This window comes from Alosa sapidissima, chromosome 20, assembly GCF_018492685.1.
Source record: "Alosa sapidissima isolate fAloSap1 chromosome 20, fAloSap1.pri, whole genome shotgun sequence".
Lineage (NCBI taxonomy): Eukaryota > Metazoa > Chordata > Actinopteri > Clupeiformes > Clupeidae > Alosa > Alosa sapidissima.
This window is the reverse complement of record NC_055976.1, coordinates 14,697,441-14,724,631: the sequence shown is the minus strand read 5'-3', so window position 1 is coordinate 14,724,631 and position 27,191 is coordinate 14,697,441. Positions and strand designations below refer to the sequence as shown.

At 44.5% G+C, this 27,191-nt stretch overlaps 1 protein-coding gene across 3 annotated transcripts; it reads left to right on the top strand.

The window, feature by feature from the left end:
- The first annotated feature begins 287 nt into the window (after nt 1–287).
- cplx2 (complexin 2) lies at nt 288–27,191 on the top strand. Of its 3 annotated transcripts, none has more exons than XM_042074693.1 (4): nt 288–428; nt 16,310–16,472; nt 25,759–25,934; nt 26,947–27,191. In XM_042074693.1, exons 2-4 carry the CDS (start codon nt 16,442–16,444, stop codon nt 27,142–27,144), a joined length of 405 nt encoding a protein of 134 aa, XP_041930627.1. In that variant the 5' UTR covers nt 288–428; nt 16,310–16,441; the 3' UTR covers nt 27,145–27,191. The 3 variants fall into 3 exon arrangements, with proteins under 3 accessions (XP_041930627.1, XP_041930629.1, XP_041930628.1); XM_042074695.1 differs by lacking the exon at nt 288–428 and adding an exon at nt 615–633; XM_042074694.1 differs by lacking the exon at nt 288–428 and adding an exon at nt 14,025–14,145.

Sequence of the window (27,191 nt, the reverse complement as noted above, 5' to 3'; positions counted from 1 at the left end):
AGTATGTAGGGCCCTCGACAATCACATCGTTGGTGACAGTTATATTCACCTTACATGTAAGCTCCTCTCAACATACACACAGCTGTACAACTGTAATAAGCTCCGACTCGAGTAGACTGAAAAGAAAACATAATGTAGGAGTCCAAAGATCTATGAATCCCACTAGAATAATTCCCCGCAGACCACCCTCAGCGTGACAGGACACATATCTTGGAGAAATGCATGACCACTGCGCGTCAACATCGTGATATTTATGGAGCCTTTCATTGCAAAAGGCTCGGAGAGAGTGTGAACACAGAAAGGGAGGCGGTTGCCAGCTAGCCGGAGGGGAGGAGGGACCAGCGATACGAGAGCCGAGGATCAGAAGCCGGGAAATCACACCAGGAAAGACCAGCGCAGCCACCGCTCTGCACTCGCCGAACCTGGAGGTTTGTAAATCTTCTACCATCGCATTTTGTTATTGGCCACATCTATCAAGTTCTGGTGCTTTCTTTTCTCCGTTTTCTCTGCTTTCAATATTTGCCACAATGGTGCAAACTCGGAGATGGAGAGGGCTTGGCATGCAGGATGAGGCGTGAACGGTTGTTTCAGCACCATGTTGTGAGGAAAGGACAAGTGTTTGAGGGGCGTCAGGTAAACATGTGTTTTGCCCATCTGTTGTTCCTTGTCTGTGTAGGTGGGAGGCAGACACATTGTTTGTAGCGCCCCTTGTAGCGTGCCGGCATGCCATCTCATTTCTAAGTATTAGATGGCATGTTTTTCTTGAATGCACAGACTGGTGAATTACACACTGGTGTAAACCTAATTGCAGCAGGTCGATCCTACCCATATTCCATAAGCTCTCCACGGCGTGCGAGGTAGTTTTGAAAAGAAGATGCAATCCAGTTTTAACGCGCCATTTTATTTAAATAATTTATCAGCTGCTGCGTCTAAATTCATGCGTGGCACTCGCGTTGAGACTGTGCGATGCGAGCGCGCGTGCGTGCGCGTGGAAGGTCCACTGGGGTGGGGGTGCGCTAAAGGACAGAAACAGAGGAGTGGTGCTACTGCAAAACAGCTCATTTTAGCTTGTTGCATGAGGCAACTCACCGACTTTACTTTTTCCTGACCGTGTTTTCCCTCTCAAAGTCTAGAGATGTCCACGCTATACAGTACACGCATACAGGTGTATTCGTAGGTTGTTGTATATAGAGTTGAAATTATTAGTTGTATTATTATTGCCAGCTTATGCGTCACTGCAAAATCACTGAAGGGCAGTCGTAACACTGCTGAAAGTCTGTCTTACAAACTAGCAGTGTTTAAAATGTTTCAGCATACCCTGTGGAGCGGAACTCATGAAAGTTTAATTAACATGAAGAATTAAAAACCAGTGTGGTGATCATCGATGACCAACCGTCGTGCTATCACTGCACTGCTCCTTTTGCACAATAATGTACAAATGCATCATTGCGCTTTCTGGGGAACTCTTGCTGGTGCAGTCATTTCTCTGAGTCTGTTCATCTCATGGCTCAAAGCAGTCCTGCTTAACCTTTAGACCACTTCATTTGTATTGTCAACATGAGAACATGAGCTCTGGTCTAAGGGAGCAGGCTCTCTTCCTGCAGTGAATGAGTGAATCTGTGCTGCTTGGATGAACCTCATGCCCTTAAGGGCTGAACTGAGATCAGTTGTGATTAGGTCAGTCTCTCTCCTCATCATCATTAACACGACATGGATAACTGACTCCACATCAGCTATGTCTTTTACACCATCTGCATTGTGAACTATGAGGACTTGGCCCCTTGGTTTTGGGATAGTGCTGAGTTATCCGTCACAGACAACACTGAATTTAATTAAACCAGCTGACTTCACCATGACTGTTAAAATGGCACTGTATTCTGGACAATTCTGTATATAATTCAGAGAATATGATACGTTTGAAAATAATGATATTTTGCCATACTCAATTCTGTTGGCATATGAATTTTGATATGATTTAGTATGAAATGCTTCGCTGAGGTAAACAGTTCTCTGTCTAAAACTATAACTGAATGCAGGTTTGTCTGTGAAATTTATGAAGATTCATCCATTTAGGACATCAAAAGTCATGTCATTCCTTATATGCTTATTGAAGTAGTAGGTATACAAAGTTACAGTATTTGTCAATGGATGACGTTTTTTGTTTGTTTTGACTGGTTTTGTATTTAAATATGAGTGTATTTAGAATTGATCTGCACACACATCCTCAGGCAAAGAATGAGTCAGAGCTGGGTGCAGAGTAGCTAACAAAGTGTCATGTGGTGATATTAACACTACTCGGGATAAAAAGCAAGGTGTTACTACCGTGAACTACACAGTGAGAAACCTGCAAGGTTTGAGGATATCTTGAAGAAATCATTTGTGTGATAGATGCAATTATGTGCCTCAGTTTGTACATCAAAAAGATGTGAGAACTATGTATTTAAAACATTTTATTCCTAGGCTATATGCAAATGTTCCCTTGTTGTCTTAGCAACATTGCCTTTTGCCTTATCTTTATGTATGTATCATGACTCTGTATCATTACTGGGTTGCTTAGTTTGCAACTTTATGGTGGTGATGAGTCGAATACACAGTACACGCCTCACCCATAAAGCTCCAGTCATCCCAGAACGTTCCTATTTTTAAATTCAGTGATATCTCTGATCAATTGCTTTCCACGCCAAGAAAAGCTCAAACGACACCCCACTTCTTTTGGATGTGATGGCTGTGGAACGCGTGTGTTTCGTTTGGTGGGACTGCATCTGAGGAAAGCCACGGACAGGCAGGATGACAAAGACACACATGCGTGCTTTATATATCTGCCATCATGCTGGCATAATTATATGAGTGTCACCTCTGTCTTACACAAACACACACATACACACACACACACACACACACACACGCACAAACGCAGGAACGCACGCACGCACGCACACACTCACATAAGGACACACAGACATATACACACTCTCTCATATGCACACAGAGACACACACATACCTACACACAGACACATCTACACAAGAACAGTGAAGATGTTCAAAACACTATTCATCGTTTCACAATTTAGAGAGTAGGTTGTGTATAAGTATGTGTGTGTGTATGTGTGCGTGTGTGTGTGTGTGTGTGTGTGTGTGTGTGTGTGTGTGTGTGTGTGTGTGTGTGTGTGAAGAGGGGGGGCTACCTGTCGTTTCTGTCACAATTGGTGTCTTGTCAGTCATTTCAAAGTGTGACAGGTGTGTGGTAGCAGGTTTTTCAAAGCCGCCTTCGCCTGCGATCATCAGCAAAGTAGACAGCATAGCCCCTGTCATCGCCAGACGCTTCTTTATCCAGCGAGGGAGAGAGAGGTAGGGACAGAGAGAGGGAGCGAGCGAGCGAGCAAGAGAGAGAGAGAAATCTAGTGATACATTATTTATATCAACATAAAAATAACCTCTATCAAGATGTGTGATGGGGATTTTTGTCTGTGTAGTCTGACTCTTTTGAAGGCGACACTAATCTGCGGTCAGATAGAGTCTATGAAGGCTAGGAGGTGTAAAGATGAAGGAAATAGGAGCTGTAAAAAGCAGAGATTTCTCCTGCTGCTCATGACCAATGCATTTGCCGTGAAACTAATTTGAAAAGGGGAGCCTTTAGCTCTCTGGCCTGTGCATGTTCAATCAAGGCTTCCGGCGAGTAGCTCCAAAGTAAGCCTCCATGGTGGCCTGCCACAGATCGTATCAAAGGACGCATCTGGAGAAAGACGGCACGACGCCACATAGTCCAGCTGTGGTCAGACTAGCAGATAGTAATTGGATAGCCCTTCGAATCTAGCCAAAAGTTACAGCAATAATATTCAGAGGACTGCAGAGAGTCTCCAAGCATGTTAATGGTAGCCTTATCTGTTCTTTGCAGACTTTTGTGTGTGTGTTTCTGTGTGTTTGTGTATGTGTGTGTACATATATCAGTACTGTGACTAGCTCATGGGCACACACACACACACACACACACACACACACACACACACACACAAACACACAAACACACAAACACAAACACACAGGCGCACACACATGTAGAAGCACACCCTTAAAGCACATTAAAAAGAGGAAGACTCTCATGCATTTGTCCTTGGGCAAGTTGCATAACTAAAGTGCGTGGGCTTTTGCAGGGCTCTCGATATGTGGTTCTCGCGAAAGTGAAGTGAAGAGAAACCAAGCGGCCTCCTTATCGGAGATCCTCTGTCGCCGCGTTCCACACTGTAAAGTCATGCGGATACCCCATTGTGACACAACAATTAGTTTCAGAAGTGTGTGGGTGGGAAGGGGGATGGGCTTTCCTGACCTTCTTAGTAAGTGTGGCCCCCTTGCCCGCTGCTCTGTTTTGACAGCCGCTACGCAGGAGGTTAATAGGACCTGAGGGAGTCCACCAATCCCCTGTACCCCTGTACACCCCCCACCTGTAATCTCCACTCACCTGGTGGTCTGCTGGTGGTACGTGACTGTACACAGGCCTGTATGGGTCAGTGCCTGCTGATGAGGTGGCTCCAGAAATGTCAGCGGGAGACATCAGGTGGCTGCTCCATCAACACAACCTTTGGACTCGACTCCACTCCACTCGACCGGCAGTCTCTTTGAACTGTCGTCATCTGGGGGGTGGCAGGGTGGGTTGGCCCTTAGTAGTGCAACTGAGTGGGTCTGCCTGTGCCTTGGGAGTAAACAGAGAGAGAAAGTGTGAGAGAGAGAGAGAGAGAATGAATATCTGATGTACCATGTATACCATGATATACAATTGTGCTTTGGCAATTCTGTAGAAATGTATGGTCATGCCAATAAAGCTTTTTTAAAATTTGAAGTAGAGCGATACGCGTGTGTGTGTGTGTGTGCGCGCGAGAGAGAGAGGCATAGAGAGAAAGAGAGAGTGAGAGAGAGAGAAACTGGCAGTAGCACTGAAGTGTCCAGCTGTAGGGGGAGTTGGAGGCGGAGGTGGAGGTGGAGGAGAGGAGATGAGATGAGTGCTGAGGGAGAAGCAGAGGCCCTGAGCAGTTGGATGGAGGCCTCCTCTGAGATTGAGGGGGTTTTGTGGCCCTGTGCCAAAAAAGCAGGAGAGTTTGAGACAGACGGAACTATGGCTGTGCTGTGCGCTGCTGTACAGTGGGGATAAGCCCCTCAGAATCCTCTTCATGGGAGCGGGAGGTGGAGGCTTGGGCAGCGAGGGAGGAGTGAGGGCCATCTCCCTCTCTCTCCATCTCTCTCTCCATCTCCCCCTCTCTCCATCTCTGTCTCTATCCATCTTTCCTCTGCCTTTATCTGTCTGTTTCTTTCAGCACACTGACTTCCAGTCTTATTATCTCTCACTTTCTCTTTCTCTCCTCTCTCTCTCTGGTTCTCCTTTTCCTCTCTTTATTCCCCTCTGCTCATGTCTCCTTACAGCGGTCTGTCTTTCTTGGTTTTTCTCTCACTCTGTTTCTCTCTGCTCTACCTTTCCCTTCTGTGAACAGTCTTTCCCAATCCTTCTGTCTTTCTTTCAGTGTATCTCTCACAATGCTTATTTCTCTCACAACGGTTAGTCTTTTTCTTTCTTTCTTTCTTTCTTTCTTTCTTTCCCATTCTCTCTCTTATCAGTGTCTTTCTGTACTTTCTGTACGTCTTTTCCTTGCTGCAGTATTTTGTTGACTTCCTTTTTGATATTTTAAGATGTGGTTGTCTGGGTAACAACTCCTCCACTCCACCTGTTGTCATAATGCCTCTTAATTGGCCAGTGCAGGAGCAGGAGATGCGGAGAGGAGCGGAGCGGAGAGCGTCTTGGACGCCAGAGAAGCGCGCGACTGACTGCACATGGATTATGGCGTGGGTGTCGCTCTGCGTTTTGGGCCAAACTGCAAACATTGCAAAAGCCTCCGAGTTTTGTGCCGAAAGGCTTAAGAGCTGTGAGATCCTCGGAACGGAGAGAAAGGAGGCCTAGCGGCGAGTGGATTTGCTATATCAAACTCTTCACTAATCTCCTTTACCAAGAATGCAGTTAAGATTAACCAAACCACAGCTAAAAAAATTGCTGACAGAATTATTTTTTTTCCTTTTCAGCAACAAGCTGCCGTATAAAATTAACTAATTTTCTAGTTATAACTTAAACATGCCATGGGCTATTTCCTATCCAGAACCTTATTTTCCCCCCATTTCTCTCCCCACCTCAATCTCTCTCATACAGCGGCGCCGACAGCGCTGCCCATCGTGAGGCGCAAGGCTGCTTGCCCAGCCAGGCGCGTAACGAGCCAGATAGAGGCGAGAGGACAGACCCAGACCTAATTAATGACCCAGCATGCTCGGCTGCCGATGAGAAATATGGCCGGCTTCGCGGCAACGGTGTCACGCACCCGAGCCACTTCCTGTTGCAATGACTTGAAATAAGTTACAGTTGCTGCATATGGCTCCATAAGCCCTTCTAACATGGGCCCTCTCGTCAGATATTTACAGTTCCACTAGATTACCAGTGAGAGATCAGTCAGCATCGCCTCTGGCTTCGATGATTTCTTAACCCTATGGTGACAGTGCTACAGGTGAGTGCTGAATTGTGGTAAGCTGTATGCTGAAAACACTGCCTTTTGAATGTACCATGGAATAACACAGGACAACGTTTGATAATAAATCATAGTTCGTAACACCAACCACAATGTCTCGCAGGAAAAAGCAGGAAAAGAATGGTCTTTGTTTTGGTCTATTTATATTTTCTTGGGTGTGTTTGTTTTGCGTTTGCGGAGGCCTTGATGAGGCCACAGATCTGTCCAGTGTCAGGACTGGGCCACCAGCCATGTGCTTAATCCCCTCCTCGACGCCGTTCCGCTGTCAGATTCGCTTTGGGTAGCGAGGGGGTCTGCACACAGCATAACCTAATTACCCTTCATACCCTGCCCTCCAGTATCTCAGTAACCTCCTCAGAAACACCCAAACACACACACACACACACACACACACACACACACACACCAAACACACACAGGCACACACAAACACACAACACACAAACAGACACATATACACACACAAACAGACACACACACACACATTTTTCTCTGAAACTCACAAACCACACAGACATATAGTAGTTTAGCCTTCCTGAAAACGCTGAAGTATAATAAAAACACACGCAAACACCAACTAGAGACACCCATTTACCACCACTTGTGTGTTATCACGCAGATCTTTGCCATGTCCTCTGGCTATGTTAATGAGGTTTCATTACAGTAACACATTACGTACACACCTAGTCTGCTGGAGCAGCTCATTCAATAGCAGGTCAGGCTGGCAACACACACAAAGGCATCTGATCTAAGTACATACACCTGTCCACCCCCAGAACATAACGGTCACTATGGTCACTTTGACACAATAGGGAGTCTGCCTAGGCTTAATATCGGAGCCCTCATTAGGAAGGAAATGTTCTTCATTCAAGACTATTCATACAAATAAATTAATCAAATTCCTCGATGCTTAATCAATGACTAATGGCCTTTAATAGAGGACAATGGTACAGGTGAAGTCAAAACATGGGTAAGATAAACATGCTTCAGTGAACATTAACAAAGGGCAAACATGGCCAAACATGTGTTTTCAGACATGGCAGGTCAGTGCTGTAACAAGTCAGATTGAGAGAGTATGCATGTTTGCGGCTCAGCGGATAACTACAAAATGTGTAGGATCACTTAGTACTAGAAGTTACTCATGTAGACGAAATCCCGCACACTGTCCTTCACACATGCAAGTACTTTATTATACTTCACACAACGTTTGGGTCACACAGACCTTCCTCAGGTGAAATTCATACGACGTATAATAAAGTATTTTCACGCGTAAAGGACAGTGTGCAGGATTCCGTCTACACGCATTACTGGTGACCTTACCTTTTCCGCCACACCTGTCCTAAAAGAGGTGTGCAAAAGCATTTTTGAACTTACTAGAAGTTACTCAACATTTCCTTATTTGTGTTTGTGTCTTTTATATAAGCTAAATGTATGCATTACAAAATACAGTTCAAGACCATCTTATGGTAACAGGGTATTAACAGGGCATTACTTACCTTCCCCCTCCTCCTCCCAGATAGAGTTGATGAACTCATGTTCAAATGGCCCCAAGCGTTGCAGAGTAGCTTGGAAATGCACATTTCCATGGCGGTCTGGACTCTGTGCTTCAGCAGGGCTTCAGTTGTGTCATTGGTTATGTCACGGAAGCCTTCGAAAAGCATCGGCTGGGAAAATGTCAGCTATCAGAAAGTTGTTGTTGTTCACTTCACTTAAAATGGCCATTTAATGCAGTAGGCGTAAATATCAGGGGTTTTTTTTTCCTCTGTTGGGTGTGGGAGTTGCGTGACTTATTTGTGAGTCTGGTGGGTGTGTTTTTATTCTTTTTTGTCCCGATAATTTGTTTATTGTCTATCTGAAAGGTGCTTTTGTTGAGTGAGTCTGCACGTTGTGGGAGTGCAACGTCCATAATGTTTTTTTGATGAGGAAATAAAGCACTGAGCAGGGAAGCATTTTGCTTGATAATTACGCAATGTTTAAACTGCTCTTAAAAAATGTCAGGCGTTGTCTCTTTGCCCTGAGGTAAAATGGCATCTTTATGGGCTCGCCTTCCTCCTGGTTATTGACTTATTTATGTGGCTTGGCAGAAAGACAAGCACTGACTAAATCAGATGACTCTCTGGCTAGATAAATGGCCCTGTATAATGTAGCGTGGGGGCCAGACTGTTACAGTCATTTAACATTAGTATTTGGTAATTAGTGACTCCAGAGCAAATTAGAAACAGTTTCACTGCAAAGAGTTGTGAGGAGAAAAATCCACATTTACATCCCCAGAACCATCAGTAAAGGCTTTTAGGATTTGCACGTTCAAGTATCTATACATCCATGCCTACCTAATTTGACCTTTCTAGAGACAGCATGAGGAACATTCCGTTTTACACCCATCATTCCAGTCTCAATCCCAGAAGGTTCTGCTGTAATAACTAGCCTCTCCCCCACCACCATTGCCCTATAGCCATCCTATCCCCCCACTCCTACCACCACCACCAGAAGCCACCCCTAGCCCATGTGCACCATTAATGAAAGGGAATGAGATATTGACCTAAAGGAGCCGCATGTGAGGCAGTGCAGCCCCCCCGTGTCAATTTGTCAGCAGTCATTTTTAAATCACTGCTCTGACAGGGGAAACGCAGAGGTGCAGCCTTTCACACAGTCACTGTGTATATATATATATATATATATATATATATATATATATATATATATATATATATGTTGGTGTGTGTGTGTGTGTATGTCAGTGGCCTTACACAGAGCCAGGTGGAATAAGAAAAAGGAGATATGACATTTCCCTGCGAGTCTACAGACGATGATCTACTGTATACGCGTAAACAACTGGAGACACACCTTGACATGTCACACAGGTTGATCGCGTGTCTCCTCTCGGTGTGTCAGTGAAATCATTCATTTATTCAAGGGTGAGAAAAGGTACCGGTATATGATTGGTCAAGATGGCAATTTGAATTTAAGTAACATGCTGCAGGCTCTCCACAGTAACAACCTTCATGTTCGAGCTGTCAAGAACATGCCAACAACATACTGTAATCTGATGCACATCCAGTACAATCATACATTTCCTCTGCCCAGAAAGTGACGGATGATGTTGAAGTTTATTTTTTTCCTTCTTCTTCTTCTTCTTCTTCTTCTTCTGCAAAGTCATAGCTTATTCATAATAGGCCCTCGAGGATTGTGTGTCCCGAAATATCCCTGGGTGATTATTACAGAAAAAATGGACCAGTGCTCCCCTCACCCTCCAGCAAGACCAACATCATTTACGCCCATTCGGTTACATGAATAAATGATGCAGGACTGTTACAGCCGTGGCCGTGGCACAGAGCTGAAGAGTGATACTCTGTATTATGTTGATATATGTGCTTTCAGTTGATTTATGAATATATATATATATATTTCTTTTCTTTGAAGGGAAAAGATTTATATGTTCTCTGTTTTGCCTTCGAGGAAATGCAGAAGTCATCGTTCAAAGAGAGGAAAACTGCAACAAGAAAGCAGAAATAGAGTCAAAGGCATTGTTGACAAAGTCTATCAGAGGGCTGGGAAGAGATATACTGTACGATAAGGTGGGAAATGAGGGACTGATAAGGCATGTCTTTCCTCCCAGATGCAAGGCACTTATCAGTTTCCTTTCGTAGGTCCAGTGAAGCAGTGTGCCTGGCCAAATGGTGTTTTAAATTATGTATTTTGGAGCTGTGAGATCACAATTCTCCACACCCTGTTGGCTGCAGGGAGTTCTGAGTCAGGATTCCATCTTTGTCCATTGATTTTTCCACCTCCAAGCTCTGCTTTCCTAACTCATTAAGGCCTGGAGAAGGGTCGCTCTGGTAAAGGTTCTCACCAGTCAAGCCAATGACCACTCTCTCTCTCTCTCACAATCCCTTGTTTTCTTTTCTTCTTTATCTCCCACCCTCTCTCTCTCTCTTGCTCTCTCGCTCTTTCTCTCTTTTACACACACACATATGTATACACACACACACATAAATAGATATTACTTTGAAATCTCGGTGAATCTGATGTCACAGTGGATCTAAACTGACCAATAATATCCTATTCCATTATCCTGTGGATAATGGCAAAAACTGCTGAACTGGACAACTCTGTCATGATGGAGGAAGGACATTCAGGCAATATCCCAATTACTTTGCTTTAGCTATCAATCCAAAGTCATTTTTACTGGGCTGGTATCAACTTTTGAACTGAGAGTATCATTTCACAGACTATAACTGACAGAATAACTAAACAGGCTTAGCTGCTTTGTCCTAAAAACAGCTTTATTGTGTTTGTATAAAAATATATTTGGTACATATTTGGATTCCTTCAGGGTATTGTTTGATAAACAAAGACTACCAGATATATACACACAACCACATAACAAACAAGCACTCAGAAGAGTTACACTTTGAAATACTTTTTGATTCCAAAATAGACACCTTCACATACAGTACTGTACTGTCCGTCCTGTCAATTATCCTCAGTGTTGGTTGGTTATTTCTACTGAGACAGACACAGCTGTCCAGATGTAAAGTCAAGCGCAGATCACAGAGGGCGAAGAAACGATAAGGACTAATTGGCGCGAGTGGGCCGTGTTTAGATAACATTATTGCCTTGCGCATAAGTGACTGGTGTGGTGAACGAGCCAGAGATGCCCTGCAGTTACTCTGCGCTGCACTCACTGCTGAAATGGACGTTATGTAAGCTTTAGATTCCTCGCACAGCCTGGAGTACAGAAAGGGTGAGCTTCTCGTTGTTTGCCATCGGTCATTGCTGAAAAGGTTGGAAGATGTTTGTTGTGTGTGTGTGTGTCTGTGTGTGTGCTTTATATGATACACACAGTATTTTTTTTTCATGAACAGAAGTAACTCAGTGCCAAAACATGCTTTTGACATATGCCATAGGATGACCAATGCCGTAAAAATGTAGGTCTCATGTTTGGGTAGCACACTCATTTCAAACAATTACGTACTACTCCTATCCTCATATGCCCACTCTATACCCTTCACTTCTGCCCTACGTGTCCAGTGCATACATTTCATGACATATGCAACATATACATTCTCATGACATATACATTCTCCTGTGTGCGATGTAAGTAGAGTTTCTGTCAATGTCTAAAAACATGTCAACCTGCGGCTAGGCCTCTCTTTCACGGCAAGCTCCTGAGCCGGTATTTCATCATTGTCCTTATGCTGTCAACTTCGCATCACCCAACCGTGGCTTCATGCATTCTCCTTACTCCACCGTCTGCACACGGAGTGTGTAGCGTCTGTGGTTCTATGCGCTGAGGACCCACTCCCGTCTGAGAGCCCGTTGTCGCGTACGAGTGGCCCATTTAATCCCATTAGATAGATCACTCTCCCCGTGTCCAGCTGTATCCACTCCCATCTTACGCTGCAGTCGATGGATTAGATGGACTAATCAATAGGAAAGTATTGTGTTTCTCCTTGGGCAGAGGGCTTCTTTGTTATTGGCTGTGTGTGATTGGCTCTCGCTGCGCGCTGGCTCTTGGAGAGAAATGCTCCAACGCTACCTTTCATTTCCTTCCCCCTTTGATCAGAGACGCGATGGAAGCTACCGAGATAAAAGATAACGCCGGTCTGGTCATTTGGAGCAGTTTTTCTCAGAGAAGAGAAGAGCGGTCCTCCACCGTAACTTTTTAGGGTCCGTCGTAGGAGGACAGGCTCCCACAAGGGGGTTCTTTAGAGAAATTATGTCAGATGTCAAAACAATTTTGAGGACCTCATAAAAAAATATAAACAAAGCAAAAGAAAAAGAAATTTTGATGGCTCGACCTTTAAAGGATGTCTCCACTGGGACAACAAGACAAATGTTTAGGCCCCCAAGCTTTGCGCTTCATATTTTTCTCCTCTGATGTCAAGACAGGTCATCCAGAACATATTCTATTTGTTTGTGTGTCTCGATGGTTGTTTATCCTTTTGGCTCCGTAATTGCGTTACCCCTCACCACCCCCCCCCCCCACCCCACACACACACACACAAACACAACAGGATGGGGGAGAGCACTCAACAGGGCCTACTCTATTATGGCAGCCTGAGCACACAGCTGAAACACCTGGGACTGAGGCGCTAGTGCAGGCCAAGAGAGATGCCTTGGCCATTACTCTACTGAGCGCCACTGAGGCGAGCTTGGCGAATTTACAGCCTGGCCTTTAAACTAATGTTCCTGCTTTGAGTGCAGGGCCCATGCTTCAGGCAAGGCAGGCTGGCTGGCTGGCTGGCTGGCTGGGTGGGTGGTTAGTTGGTGCTATTGAATAAGAGCTGAGCTTCATCCACAAGCTGGTGGGTGGATGTGGTTCGTGCGGACCTGTATTGAACTGCTTTTCGTTTGGTGGAGCGGCAAGCGCCTCCAAGGTCACTCAAGGGCATTTACACAATACTGCGATGATCCCCGCACTGCTGTTTCACCGATGCGCCCCTCTCTTGCTCTCTCTCTCTCTCTCGCTCTCTCTCTCTCTCTTCCCTCCCCCACCCCACCCTTTGCACACAAATTTGCTCCAGTCAGCGCTGTCTCGGCTATTCTGCGGTGAACATGACAGGCTCCTTCATGGTAATATAGCCATTACAAAGAACAGTATCAGTCAAGACACTGCAAGTGTGGATACAGCCATTGTTCAGGTTGTGCAGATTTGATGGCAGTTTGGCCCTCAATCGCTTTAAAGGGACACCAGGCAACGTTTTCGTGTTAATTAATCATCTTCGTAAGTCGGTATGTGGTTAAATGACTCATTACGGGGCGAATGAAGGCTCTCTCGCCCGCCCCTACTGCCTGTAGGAAGAATATCCCACTTGCAAGTTCGGTGTATCCTACCCGCCGACCGAAGCAGGATCAGTTTACAGCACAGAGGCAGGCTAACGAAACGCTAGAGATTGTTGCAAACTTGTGTATAATGGCAGAGCCGGCGAAGAAGCAGCGAAAACCCTTGACGGAAGCCGCAAAGAAAAGGAAAAAACCTTCAGACGAGCGAGGGGGAGTTTCGTAGAGAAAAAGCATCAGGCTTGCCTGGTGTCCCTTTAATTGATTCTCACCACCAGAAAAGAGGAGAGAAACACTGACCCACAAGGGTGTGAGGCCGGAACAGGTCAACACACATATTACTTTTGAAGCTTAACCGATACTCATCTGACCTCATCGTGCAGAATGTTGTCAGAATGTTGTCAGCACACTGACACTTTTTTGTTCCCCTTTGGTTATGGTTTAGCAGGACGAATGGCATGGCAATGGAGGAATAATGAGCATGTTATGAGCTCTGTTGAAGTCTGCTATTGAAAGAAGGATTGAAGTTATTGTGTCCCTCACTATAAATATAGGACCTACAAAATCTTTATGATGTCAGTATTAAGACACTCTCTCTCTCGCTCCGCTCTCTCTCAAACTCCTTCCTGTTCACCTCCATTCTACACGTACAGAGGGAGCAAGAGTGTGTGTGTGTTGTCACAAATGATTGATCGTTTAACCAGCCCATGAAGCAGTTGATGGTGAAAGAGGTTAGCAACGAGAGACACTTGCGCTGTAGATCAGTGGATTTTGGACAGTATCGTTGCAACAACATTTAAATGGTAAGAAGTGGTTGTTTATGATATGTTCGATAGCAGATTGCTCGCTTTTATATCTGTCTGTTGCTTTATTCTAAGTAACAGTTGTTTACTCAAGTTGTGCGTTAGATGGTTGCGTTTGCATTGTTTTATTCGTGTTCTGATATATTTGCTCTGTGATGTCGATCTTTTGTTTCTGGTAAAGCTATTGACACCCCTGGTTGTGTCTACTGCTTCTTTAAATCATAGCTTTCATACTGAACAAAGTCTAAGGTAAATCGTTTGCTGTTGTGCTGCCGGGGAAACCATATCGGTGACATAATGACTTGCTCGCGTCTCTGGGCTGGAAAGAGAAAGGCGTCAAGGGTTTGTTTGGAGGCATCCCCGGGGTAATGTTCAGTTAGTATCTGATTCAAGTGTAATTCGTTTTTAACACAGACATCATCTGTGCCGCGGCTAACCGCCACATTTAGCAATACGTCAGTATATGTTTTGATCTCACATCTTGGCTGTCAGAATAATAACACCACCCCCGTCTCAACCTTTCTGTGCGGAGCCGTCGTTTGGCTTTCGAAGAAGCAGACGCTGTCCGCGGTGCTGAAGCCTGGGCTACCTACCGCGTCTCCTGGTTGTGAAAGCTGCCTGCATTGATGAAAAGTCGAGCGCATCTGTTTGAAAGCTTGCAGATTGGAGGCAGGGCGCGCTGGTGTGTCAGTGATCATTCATCCCTTCTTGACCGACTGTGGTCCCTATACTGCAGTGATGGATTTGCATAGGCTATGTTTATAAAAAAACTCCCTTACGATCAATTAGACTCTATTCTGAAATGCCGTGCTGGTTTAAGTCAGGTTGATACAGGCATAACGCTTTAGATAATTTCATTTATGTGTCAGTTAAGGTCTTCATGCACTTACTTTTAAATTAAGTTAATGAATAACCTATTATTATTTCACCATTTATGTCGGGAAATCAGTGAAGTGACTTTTATTCAAATGAGTCCTCTTTGCGATGTTTTCGCTCTCTCTCCGAGTCATAAAGATATTCCAACAACTTGACACACAAGTAGCCTAGACCTATCAACAAAAGAGCTTTCGTTCTATAAAGATGCTGACGTATTCCATCTGGTTAATGAGGTATTGACATGTTCCTGTCCCAATTATCACTCACACACAAGCCCAGCCAACCAAACGGGGGACAGATGGGAATACAGCCTGCTTGCCAAGGGGTGCTTGAAGAGGGTTGTAGATTTAAACAAACGACAGGGTGTGGCTAAACCTACACGTACAGCACAGCGCTTTCCTCCTAGGTTCGAGCCTATCGATACCTGTCGATAAGCTAGCACGGTAGCCCACTAGTCAGTTAGTTACACTGGCGTGTCTTGGCACTGCTTGAAGATTTCCCCCACACTTTTACCAATCATCAACGTTACAATTCCGCTGTTTATTAACTTGCTTAATTCCAGATAAAAACATAAAAAATAAAAAACGTGTGACATTGTGTGACGTGTAACATTTGAGTGATAATTTAATACAGCGCATTGTGTTGTTTTCACCGAAAAATTGTTGTGTTGACATTTAGAGGTTCCTAGTTCCTCATCTGGCTGTACTTTTGTGTGCGGCTCACTAATAAGGGCAGATATTAACCCCTTCAAGAGAGCATCATGGCAGCAGTCGAAATGTAAACGTCTCTTTTTCGTCAGCTGTCATCATAGCCTACCATATAGGATAGCATATTGATTAGAAGCTTCATTTGTGAAATTTTAAGGCACTTAAGCCTGTCAGTGTCTCCATCTCAGTGTGACTACAGTTTGATCACGTTTCAATCCCACAATAGATCACTGATAACAGATGGAGATGTCAGCCTTCCTCTTGGTGCTCTCAGCTCTGCATGCCACACTATGGAACAAATGTGGTTTCTCTGAAAGGTGTCTCTTATGAAACTATAGCTTTGAATACTGCGGTTGAGATAAAAGCATAATAACTCTGTCATCAAGCACACATTTGTGTAACTTCTTAACTGCATTCTATGAAATTTTTGCCAATATTCCTTGCAGCCCTCTAGCCTCCGGAGAGCCATAAACTGACGCAAGAGAAGAGGCCATGTATCTCTCCCTCCCTAGGCTGTCCTCGTCTTCATGTGCTCCTTTAACGCTCCCACTGATTAGTTTGTCTCTTGCCTTCCCCCACAGGAGCGATAGAGATTTATCCGGAGTGCAGCACATATTGACAGCAGCAAGCCAGTGCCAGGCCTTGGGGAAACAGAGGGCTACATGCAACTTGCTCTTTAGCTTTTTGTCAAGACCTGAACACACAAGTGCACCATGGATTTTGTGATGAAGCAAGCTCTTGGGGGTAAGTGCCACTGATTCACTTAATATCTCTTCATGTGTCAATTTACTGGGGACCACTTCATTTGGACTGTCCACCTGCAGACATTACCAAACCCAACGGTCTAATCATAAATTGTGGTTGACAGAGATTCAACCGACACTTTGTTCTGAGAATCTGAAGACAGTCTAATCTGAGTATCTGAAGATAGTCTAATCTGACAATCTGAAGATAGTCTATAGGAGACCATCCAAGTAAGGGGTGACCTTTTACTCCATTCAGTACCATTGGTTTAAAATTGATGGAAGATTAAGATAGGACACTGATCATTATTGTGAGAATGTTAACATTTCAGATGACAAAGACAGCCTTTGTTCAAGACTCATACTGTGCCAGCTAATTAAGTTGCAAAAGTCAGACTCCTCCTAAAAGCAAAGAGAAGAAAATGCTTAGACACTGATGATGCTTCAAATAGATGAGAGCTGTTTTGTTATTACGACTCTCTGCAAGTGCTTTGCTGAAGCTCCCATTCAATCCTTAATGTTATCTCTGAGATTTCCCCCATGGCATTCATTTGAGTCCACAGTCCCACTTTGCAATGCGCACAGTATATTTTGACACTCCAAGCTGCGTACACATATGGTCATCAACATGGGTATACTTTGCCTAAAGGTCAATGAGCCCTTGAATCAGTTTCCTGATTTGTATTCATCAGTAGAATGAGGAAAGAGTCATAAAAATAGATTTATCCCCCTACTGCCAATCCCCCTGGAGGAGCCAGTGGTAGAAAATTGCCTGTCTTGAAAGAGCCCGTGGTCATGTGACATCCCCTTTATGTCCCATGTCATAGCTTTGCAGCGATCTGATTGGATGAAGCCAAGGGGGGGTAGGGTCCTTTCTCTGTCCGATGAGGAAGTGGATGAATTGAATAGTTGGTGTCCTTAGTTCTCCAGCTCCAGGGGTAAGTCCTGGTGGGCCAGGCGTGTGAGTTGAGGCTGACCTAAATGATAAATGAGACGGGAGCTGTTCTGTGGTTGTGTCCCCCCCTCGCCCTTCAAACGTGGAGAAAATAGCCAAGCTCTGATCAGTCATCATCTGTAATGATTAATGTCTTTTATGACCAGCCTGACATTTGATTGGATGCAGACACATTGTTGAAGGTGAAACATGTATTTTTTCCAACAAAAAAGTGAAGGCGATGTTATATTGTTTCCAAAGCCATGTGTAGTAATGTGAAATATCATCCTTTCCCTGTCTCTTCGCATGTGTATCACTATGGAAACGCTGGGAACATTTGTTTTTGGTGTGTCTGATTTCTAGAGAAACTTTCTCAACAATACAAAAATTGTATTTTAGACTAGTTAGACTAGAAAAGAACAGCATTTTTTTTTTTAAATTTCAAACATGTCATGGGGTTCTTGTGAAATGCAAAAGGACTTAGCAACGGTCCTCATCCCTGCTCAGATTACTTGCACAAACACAGTGCATTTCTGCTGTGTGTCTGCCGGCCAGGCGAAGGCAATGGCCCATGTCCTTTTCTCCTGTTCAGCTGACTGTGCAAAACAAGCTCCACACACAGGCCTAGGAAATTGTTTGTCGAATGGCTTTTGGCTTCTAGCATACATTAAGACCTTACATGGAGCGAAAAGCAGCACCATCAGACGTGCGGATGCTAGTGGGAGGCCTGTGATTATGTAAAAGGGAAGGGGATTGAGAGACGAACCTGAAGCATGCTTGAGAAAAGTAAAGAAAGAGAGAAAGAAAGAAAGAAAGGAAGAGAAAAATAGGATAGAATGGGATAGGATAAAATGACATGACAGAAGGAAGGAAAGAAAACGTTGACATGAAAAGGAATGGATTACATAAGTAGTGGCAGCCCTGGCACTTAACTTCAAAGTGACTCCATTGTCTGACAAGACTGTTGTGACCTGCTAATGGACAAATGAAAGACGAGCATGGAATATCGCCCTTTTCCAGCCGTTTCTCTGGAGGATCGGCAGGAACTCAAGGGGAAGAATGGCCATTACTAGGAGGGACAATGTTCCAGCACATTCCCTCTGCTACTGTAGTGGTCATGCACAACACGCCTTGTATTATCAAATCTTCATTAAAAACACATTTTGAACTTTGCCATTGGTTGAAATACAGAAAATAATGCTGCAAGGCATTCTATTATTACAGCTTAATGCTTTAAATGCCACTACTAGTAGTATTAATACCACTAGCACTTCTACTATTGCTGTTCCTACTACTGTTACTACCACTATGACTACTGTTACTACTACAGGTTGTATAATCACCACAAGTTGCTGCAGTGTTGTTCTGGTGCTTGGATTGAAAAGATGTTATAGTGGCATTGACCTATTTTTTGACTATTTTCCTGTCATCAAAGAATTGCAAAGTGCTTAATACACATGCAAATGTTGTAAGCCAGTGCATTTGCATATCGACTCTAAATGGGGAGATTTTTTTTCTGCCTGTTCCTCCCCCTGATACATAAATGCTGCTATTAGCGTGCCTTCATCAGACAGGAAGCAACTCATCCGCTCTCTGCGTAAAGCGGCTGCTGTTGCACTCGCTGGAGCGCCTTTGATGTAGAGCCAATATAGTAGGATCATGGTACGGAGGGAGAAAAACAGTCTGCGTGGCTTTTTTAACAGAAAAAAAGAAAACGACTTTTTGATTCTGAAAACTTCTGAAGCGGTTTCTTCCTCAGCCATTGTAGTAGGAGTGAGTGGTAGAGTGGTAGGACGGATGGAGTGCTGAGCCTGTATTAACGTCATCCACATGCGTAGTGCAGGATGTTAGAATATCAATGCCATAGCTACCCCACCCCTCCTTCAGTCCGCTTTGTGCTCTTTTATGTCAGATTCACTTTATGTAATCCCTATTTTTAACAAGTCAACGTCTTGAAGCCCTGTATTTTGTTATGTAAAATTGGGTTAGTCTGGCTGTTTTTTGTGAATAGCTACTAAAATAGTCTAAAATGCTGTAGGCGATACTTTTTGGAGACCTGGGATACATAGTGTAGAGGATGTATATTCTCTGAGAACACAAAAAAGCCTCTCCTGCCACTGTAATAAGCAATAAAGTTTCCACGTGTTTCGGGCATACTAATCAGGAAATGTGCAAAGAAGTAAGCATCCTTCCTGCCCACAAGTCATTTTGTGTGCATGTGTTGCTGTTACATCGGCAGGAAGAAATGGACTCAAGCGAACCCAAGTCTGGTGGACATTTGTACTTCCCTTAGCCTTAGTAAACTTGCTCAGTGGACTACCCCCAGAAATGTTTACATTACGAATAAAAACTTTCAGTGCACTAGCCTTGTTGGACAATATTAATTACCATCATATTGCTGTAATCCATTATATACATGATTCTGTCAATTCCTGTGAGTATCAGTACAGGCAAGTTTGGTATAATGTGAACCAGAGCTAGACCTTGCCCTAAACAAGAGGTAAGATCTAGAACAAGATTGAACTAAGGCTAAAACAAACAAGAACTGATGCTCAGCGTACCGTCTTCTACAGGAAGTATAGGGCTATGGGTAGGCAGGGGAGATAGATGACCTTGTGCTTCTGCAGAGAGTGAAAGGTCCAACAGTAAAAGCAGGGATGTTGATGTCCTGGATCGAGTTCATTATCTATTACGCAGCTCGCAGGGGGAATGTTGACCTTTGCCCCCTTCTTGAGACTGACCTTGTGCACACAACTCGCGAGGGATTGTGGGTAACCTGCTTCGTACACCTCCTCCGAGCTCTCATCTGTCATTCCAAGGTGTCCTACCGCACAAGTGCTTTTGCCAATTAAGGACTGGGGTCAAAGCGCACAGGGAAAACAGACAGGCCAGGAGACTTGCGCTGGCCGCTCCTTCTTCCTAATCTCCTGCCCCCCCCCCCCCCCCCCTCCCCACACCCACACACACACACACACACACAAGTCCACACAGAGCGATGGAGGCAATTAAAATCACAGGTGATGGCAGTGCATCCATGCAGGAGGTAGATGTATAAGTTATGCATAATAAATGGTTGTCATCAATTATGAATATGTCTTACCCTCCCTCCCTCCGCAACCCTCTCTCACTCTTACACACACACACACACACACACACTCCCTCTCTGTCTCTCTCTCACTCTTACACACACACACACACACACACACACACTCCCTCTCTGTCTCTCTCTCACTCTTACACACACACACACACACACACTCCCTCTCTGTCTCTCTCTCACTCTTACACACACACACACACACACACACACTCCCTCTCTGTCTCTCTCTCACTCTTACACACACACACACACACTCCCTCTCTGTCTCTCTCTCACTCTTACACACACACACACACACACACTCCCTCTCTGTCTCTCTCTCACTCTTACACACACACACACACACACACACTCCCTCTCTGTCTCTCTCTCACTCTTACACACACACACACACACACACACACACACTCCCTCTCTGTCTCTCTCTCACTCTTACACACACACACACACACACACACACACTCCCTCTCTGTCTCTCTCTCACTCTTACACACACACACACACACACACACACACACACACACACACACACACACACACACACACACACTCCCTCTCTGTCTCTCTCTCACTCCCTCTTTTTTCTCCCTCCCTTACTTCCTCCCTCTCTCCCTCTCACTCTTTCTTTCGCCCATGCTTGCTAAATGGCCTGACCCCAGATGGTGTTTCTTCCAGTTTGTTTATTTTCAAATCCCCTCAGCTCATGCAGAAGCATGCTCGTCGACGTCGTGAGGTAACGTCTAAGTGCCGTGGCTTGACACCCGGATGGTGATCTCCAAAGTGGCTCGAATCGACTGCAGATGACACATAGCCACTTTAACGACACTGGCTGAGTCTGTTGTGCTTCAATATCAAAATAATGAGATCGGAGCATGTTTTTGTTTCCAAATATACAGTGTGTGGCTTGAGAGGATCATAGGACCTGATGTGGTAGTTAAGAAATGTAGAGACACAGAATAAATATACAGAGGCCATAAACCACCAGAAACTTGGAGTATATATATTACAAATATTTGTAATATATGTTTCTTTAGTGGCTCTGTAGAAATACAATATTCCAAGACAGAAAACAAAAATTTGCTCACACCATTAGTTATATGAATTTGGCCTGCCGGGTTAGTAGTACTTTGTATTTGTCTTATTGTCCATTTAAGTTGTATTATCCACTGTGTTTAAAAAAGCTATTCAAATGAATATTCTTCCATAAAGATGTGAAGATTAGTCAGAGAGTATTTTTTTTCCTCAGGGCATATTATTTCTCTTTTCCTTTGCCAGAAGAAAGCTTTTTTAGTTCATATCAAGGAACAGGTCTATCACATTGCAGTCAGTGGTAGTGATACAGCTGTATTTGAAAGCCTCTTCCTGAGAAAGTGTTCCCACTGACTGCTGCCTCCAGCCGCAACAAGCTTGGCCCGTGGCCAGAGCCTCTTAGTCTCCCAGAAACAGATCAATACCCAGATAAAGTTTTCACTCCGCTGGCACATACATAATTCATATTCACTCAGGTGGTCCTGTATTTATGATCGATCGCCCTGCCCGAACAACAGCGGCTGTGTCAATGTAATGGCGGAAGTTTGTGAGTTGCATGGTGGGGGAGGGGGGCCGTGTCTGAAGCACTGGGTTATTCGATGCCATAATCTTTGCTACTTTGCACGACGGGTGAAACGCTGACCACTGCAAACTGCAGAGATCTTTTATCACAATAGGAGCCAAGAGCAGTCATTTGGTAGCTGTTGTCAGTTCAACATTAATGGCCTTTGGCAGTCCAAGAACCTGACTTGCCCTGCAGAGCAATTACCATGTTCACTGTATATCAAAGTGAAAATGATAATAGCCTGCGTTGGTATTTGTTTCGAATGACTAATTCACACACTCACGCATGCCTTATCAACAACAAACGGCATACTCACAACAATGTTTTTTGTTGTGACAAGGGTTTTCTGGGTGAGTTATGCATATAAATAATTGCTGAAGTAAATGGTAGAAATGCCTCATGCAGATGACCTGGCTATCACTGAAACTTCACAGCTGATACACAGAACCTGTTATGGGATTTAAGGTAACCTCACCTGTTCGATATACTGCACACAGGTTTAGGAGCACAGCACCACAATCATTCTGATAACTTCAGTGAAGTGCGAGAAGCATTTAATATCCTAATAATTAATACCCTAATATCCAAGTATGGCCCTTATTTATAAGTCTGGGCATTCTAAATGCTATTGAAACATCCGCTTTGTAGATACAGTAAACAAAATCAACTCACTCCAGAAAATGAAATGGACCATCTTGTGTTTTTTTCACTACCTTTTTTATTCTCTGCTCCACTCGTTCCACACTGGAATACTGATACAGAATCGCCGGCATAGAATCATGAATCATGGCAGGCAGGCATAGAGGATGGACGAGGTTTGGATTTCAGCGTTGGCTGGAACAATAAGGATTTTTTTTCCCTCCCCAGGCAAACAATACCACAAGCCTGAGCTGAGTTTTTTATTATTATTTCTTTTTTTTTTTTTTCTTCTTTTGTCTTTTTGCTGATCAGTCGGTTGGCGCTGGCACATCTCTGAATTTTGATCACGGGGATTGGGAGCGTGCGGCTCTGCAGTAGTGCCGTCCTGCAAAGGCTAAAGCCTCCGACAGCAACAAAGCTCAGACGCTGCCCGGGCCAACTGCCGAGGAGTGGGTGGCGTGGTGGGCCGTGTGTGTGTGTGTGTGTGTGTGTGGAGGGTGGAGGAGATGGTGGTGGTGGTGGTGGTGGTGTGGCGTAGGGTGGGGCAGATCTGTGACACAGTGAGTGCAGTGACGTGTGAAGAGTCTTGGGGGTGTACGAATCTTTCTCCAGTCCACTTTAAGGAGCAGTTTAAAATAAAAATGCATTTGAAATGTGCACAGGTGTGTGTGTGTGTGTGTGTGTGTGTGTGTGTGTGTGTGTGTGTGTGTGTGTGTGTGTGTGTGTTAAAATACAACACAACAGTAGCATGGTGATGTTATTATCCCTGTAATACTGATTGAGGGGGATGTAACTCCTGTTCTGGTTCCCTATTTTCAGATCTAATCAGTCCTTGAAGTCCTTGACAGTGCTAATAACACAGCCCTGGATTTGCTGTGAATAACTGTGATCTGTCACCTTTGCCCTGTGAATTCCTTAATGAGTGTTCAAACAAGCTACTGTAGTCGGTGATTAAACACACACACACACACACACACACACACAGAACTGCTGCCAGAGAAGCTTAGATATGCCAGCAAATAGTAGGTCAGAAACACACATCAGTTGCAGACCATTTCTGTCCCAAGATGGACCTGGAACAGTGTCCACTGGTGCCACTGTAGCACAACACAAGCTCACTCTATATTTAGACCCTCTCTCATTGTGTTGCACTTCAATGCCTCCCTCCGTCTGCAGACACTCTGTTTTTAGAGGGGAGAGAGTGGATAAAATAGATATTCATTTGGACACCCTCCATTTTACTCTTCCTGTGCCAGCTGACCTGAAACAGATCCAGGGCAGTGTGTATTAATGATGGTCATTAGTGTGGTTATCATTATTAATGACACACTGGTCACCAGCCAAGGCAAGGCAAGGCCAGCACATTTCATACACACGGGTAATTCAATGTGCTTAACATAAACAAATGCAATGAACAGTAAATACTAGTAAATATAGACATACAAGGTTTAAAAAGTAAAGTACATGAAATAGAATAATTAAAAGGCATAAAAACACAGAGTACATCTGATTAACAGGAAGTCTATTTGATCAGTTCGCAGAAAACATCTGAGATTATGCTACATGCAGCGCTACACTCTGGGGGCATGAACATAGGGGCTCACGGACATACCCCCAGATTGTAGCACTGTAGCTGCCTGGCTGCTTTAGCTGTTGGAACTAGCAACTCAAGCTATTTCTTTATTCGTATTGACAGTACTCAGTGACCTCGAGAAACGGAGATATGTGAAAGATAGTAGATTGAATATGGACCTGTTGTAATTGTTTAGCGTGGAAGCATCCAGACTATTCTTGAGTAGGGGCTGTTTTCAGGGACTTGGGAAAAGTGCCAGACAGCAAGTATACATTCACAATGAAAAGCACCTCTGCTGCTTTGAGGTGAAAAACTGATTTTGAAAAGAGTGTCTAGGCCACATGTGGAAGAGTTGACATTCAGTAGGTCTACTATACACTCACCACTATTTTTTAGTGGCAAGCTAAATTCTGACATCATATTTAGGTCTCTTTGTAGCAGGTGGTTCCAGATGTTGGGTTAGTAATTGGGAAGATATGCTCAGTCTGATTTGATCAAGTTTATATTTGAAAAAAGATGCAAACTCATTGCATTTATGAGTTGAGAGAAGTTTGGGTGCTAATTGTGAGGGGGATTTGTTAACAGTTGAAATAGCACACAACTGTTTATATGTGTGAAACATTTCTTTATGGATTTCATAGTGGATCTAAAGGTTGTATTTGCTCCATTTTCTTCCAGTCTTGATTGTAACCGCTAGATTTTGTTTCCATGGTGCTTTCTGTTTCTCAGTGACTGTCTTGAATTTTAATGGAACAATGCCATCCATAATATTTGCAATTTTGAATTGAAATTATCCAGTAAATCATCTACAGAGTCTGATAGTAACAGTTGACTTGGGGTCTGTGAAAGTGCTCATGTGATCAGTGATCATTTATGATGATGACAAGGAATCAATGACTAAGAGAAGAGACCGTTATCTCTCCCTCCTTCCCTGTCTCCTCCCTTTCTCACCTTCCCCATTTGATGATAACCTCTCTGTCCTCCCTTCTTTAGGACTGCTTTATTCCTTTTTCTTTTCACTCTGTCATCCTTCCATCTCTCTGTATCTGTCTTCTTTGTCCCCCCCCTCCTTTCGTTCCATCTTGCGTTGCATTTCTTTGTTCATCTGTCCAGCCTCTGCATTCAGCATCCTCTGCTGTCCAACCTCCAGTCTCCCTGTCTACATGTGTGTTTGCCCCGACTAATGTCATGATCATTATGCATCTCTTCTGCCTCAGCTTAAACCTGGTGAATACACAGACACTGACTCCCTGCTCCTCCAGAACAAACCAAGTGCCTCCATCTCAGACAACAATGTTAGGAAGAGAAATGTAGAGCTGTGGTGATTTAAAGCAGGTTCTACGGCTCTGTGAAGCTGTTAATGACCCGATGCTGAGCTGTTCTTCTTCTTTTCTCCCCTCCCTCCCTCTCTCTCTCGCCCTTCCTCCATCCCTCTGTCTCTCTGCAGGGGCCACCAAAGACATGGGGAAGATGCTGGGCGGGGAGGAGGAGAAGGACCCTGATGCGCAGAAGAAGGAGGAGGAGAGACAGGAGGCCCTGCGGCAGCAGGAGGAGGAGAGGAAGGCCAAGCACACCCGCATGGAGGCCGAGAGGGAGAAAGTACGGCAGACCATTAGGGACAAGGTAAGCAGAGCAGCCATCCATCTAGTCTCTCCAGGAGACTGTGATTGCTGTCACTGTGCCCCCCCCCCTCCCCCAGTCACTTATCACTTGCAGAAGAGCTGGAAGCAAAGCCAGCTGTAAGATGTACATTTGGAGATGGAGATATAAACGTGTTCTCCTAAATCTTTTGATTGGACTCCAACGTGTTTCTGTGGGGTTTTTTTTCCATCTGTCTTGTCTGTCTAGAACCCCTGGTTATAGTCTCCTGTCGTAGCCCATGCCGTACACCGATGATTTATGAAATATGCCGCGCACGTCATGTCCCATTCACAACAACCACCATAAAACTCCCTCTGACAACTCAGCCACCTCCTGACATGCAGACAAGACGCCACATATATTATGTATCACCGTATGCCAGCCATCTAGAGGCCTTTTGCAGGGGTACTGACAGAGCTGTCGTCAGGTCAGTGCTCTGCTCTGGGGTGAAGGCCCTTTCTAGTCATACCAGGCTCAGCATCACGTGGACGTGGGAAAGTTGTTGGTGTCTGGCCTTCGTGTCAGTGATCGAGTACTCATGGCCTGCACCTAAATCTTCATGACACACCATTGAGTGGAGGTGCAAGGTGAATGTGGCACTTGCAGGAGAGATGCTGTCAAAATGATGGCTAGGACTTTCAGGCGTTTCAAGGCAATGGCGTGGAGCATTGTGTTTTTATCTTCTTAGCAATTGCTGAGTAATATATGGTGTATGAATAAATGATGTGAATATAAGGACAAATTTGTACAAATATAAAGAGAGTGAACTACAACAACTGAAGCACAAGTGTGCATAGACTGTTATCCTTACCCATGGGCATACTGATATCCCAAATGACTACACTGCAACTAAATTGTCTTTGAGCTTGAGTTATTTAGGTACATACTTTGTAATTCTGGGCTCACCGATCCCATACAACCCCAAAGTTACCAAATAAAAGTAATTCCCACAGCACCTGAATGTTTTTTTTCTCCCCTTTCTGTGCTCGTTTAGTATGGCCTGAAGAAGAAAGAGGAGAAAGAGGCTGAGGAGAAGGCGGCCATGGAGCAGGCATGCGAGGGCTCACTGACGCGTCCGAAGAAAGCCATCCCCGCCGGGTGCGGAGATGACGACGAGGAGGACGATGAGAGCATCCTGGACACCGTCCTGAAATTCCTGCCCGGACCACTGCAGGACATGTTCAAGAAGTAACGGACATGGAGGCTACGCTCCAGGCTGGCAGGAAGGAAGGAGATAGG

What these genes read in the sequence shown, in the direction of transcription:
- cplx2 (XM_042074693.1), top strand. Translation starts at nt 16,442, where the DNA reads ATGGATTTTGTGATGAAGCAAGCTCTTGGGG. An exon ending in GATGAAGCAAGCTCTTGGGG is followed by an intron (nt 16,473 to 25,758) that starts GTAAGTGCCACT and finishes GTCTCTCTGCAG; the next exon opens with GGGCCACCAAAGACATGGGG. An exon ending in GGCAGACCATTAGGGACAAG is followed by an intron (nt 25,935 to 26,946) that starts GTAAGCAGAGCA and finishes GTGCTCGTTTAG; the next exon opens with TATGGCCTGAAGAAGAAAGA.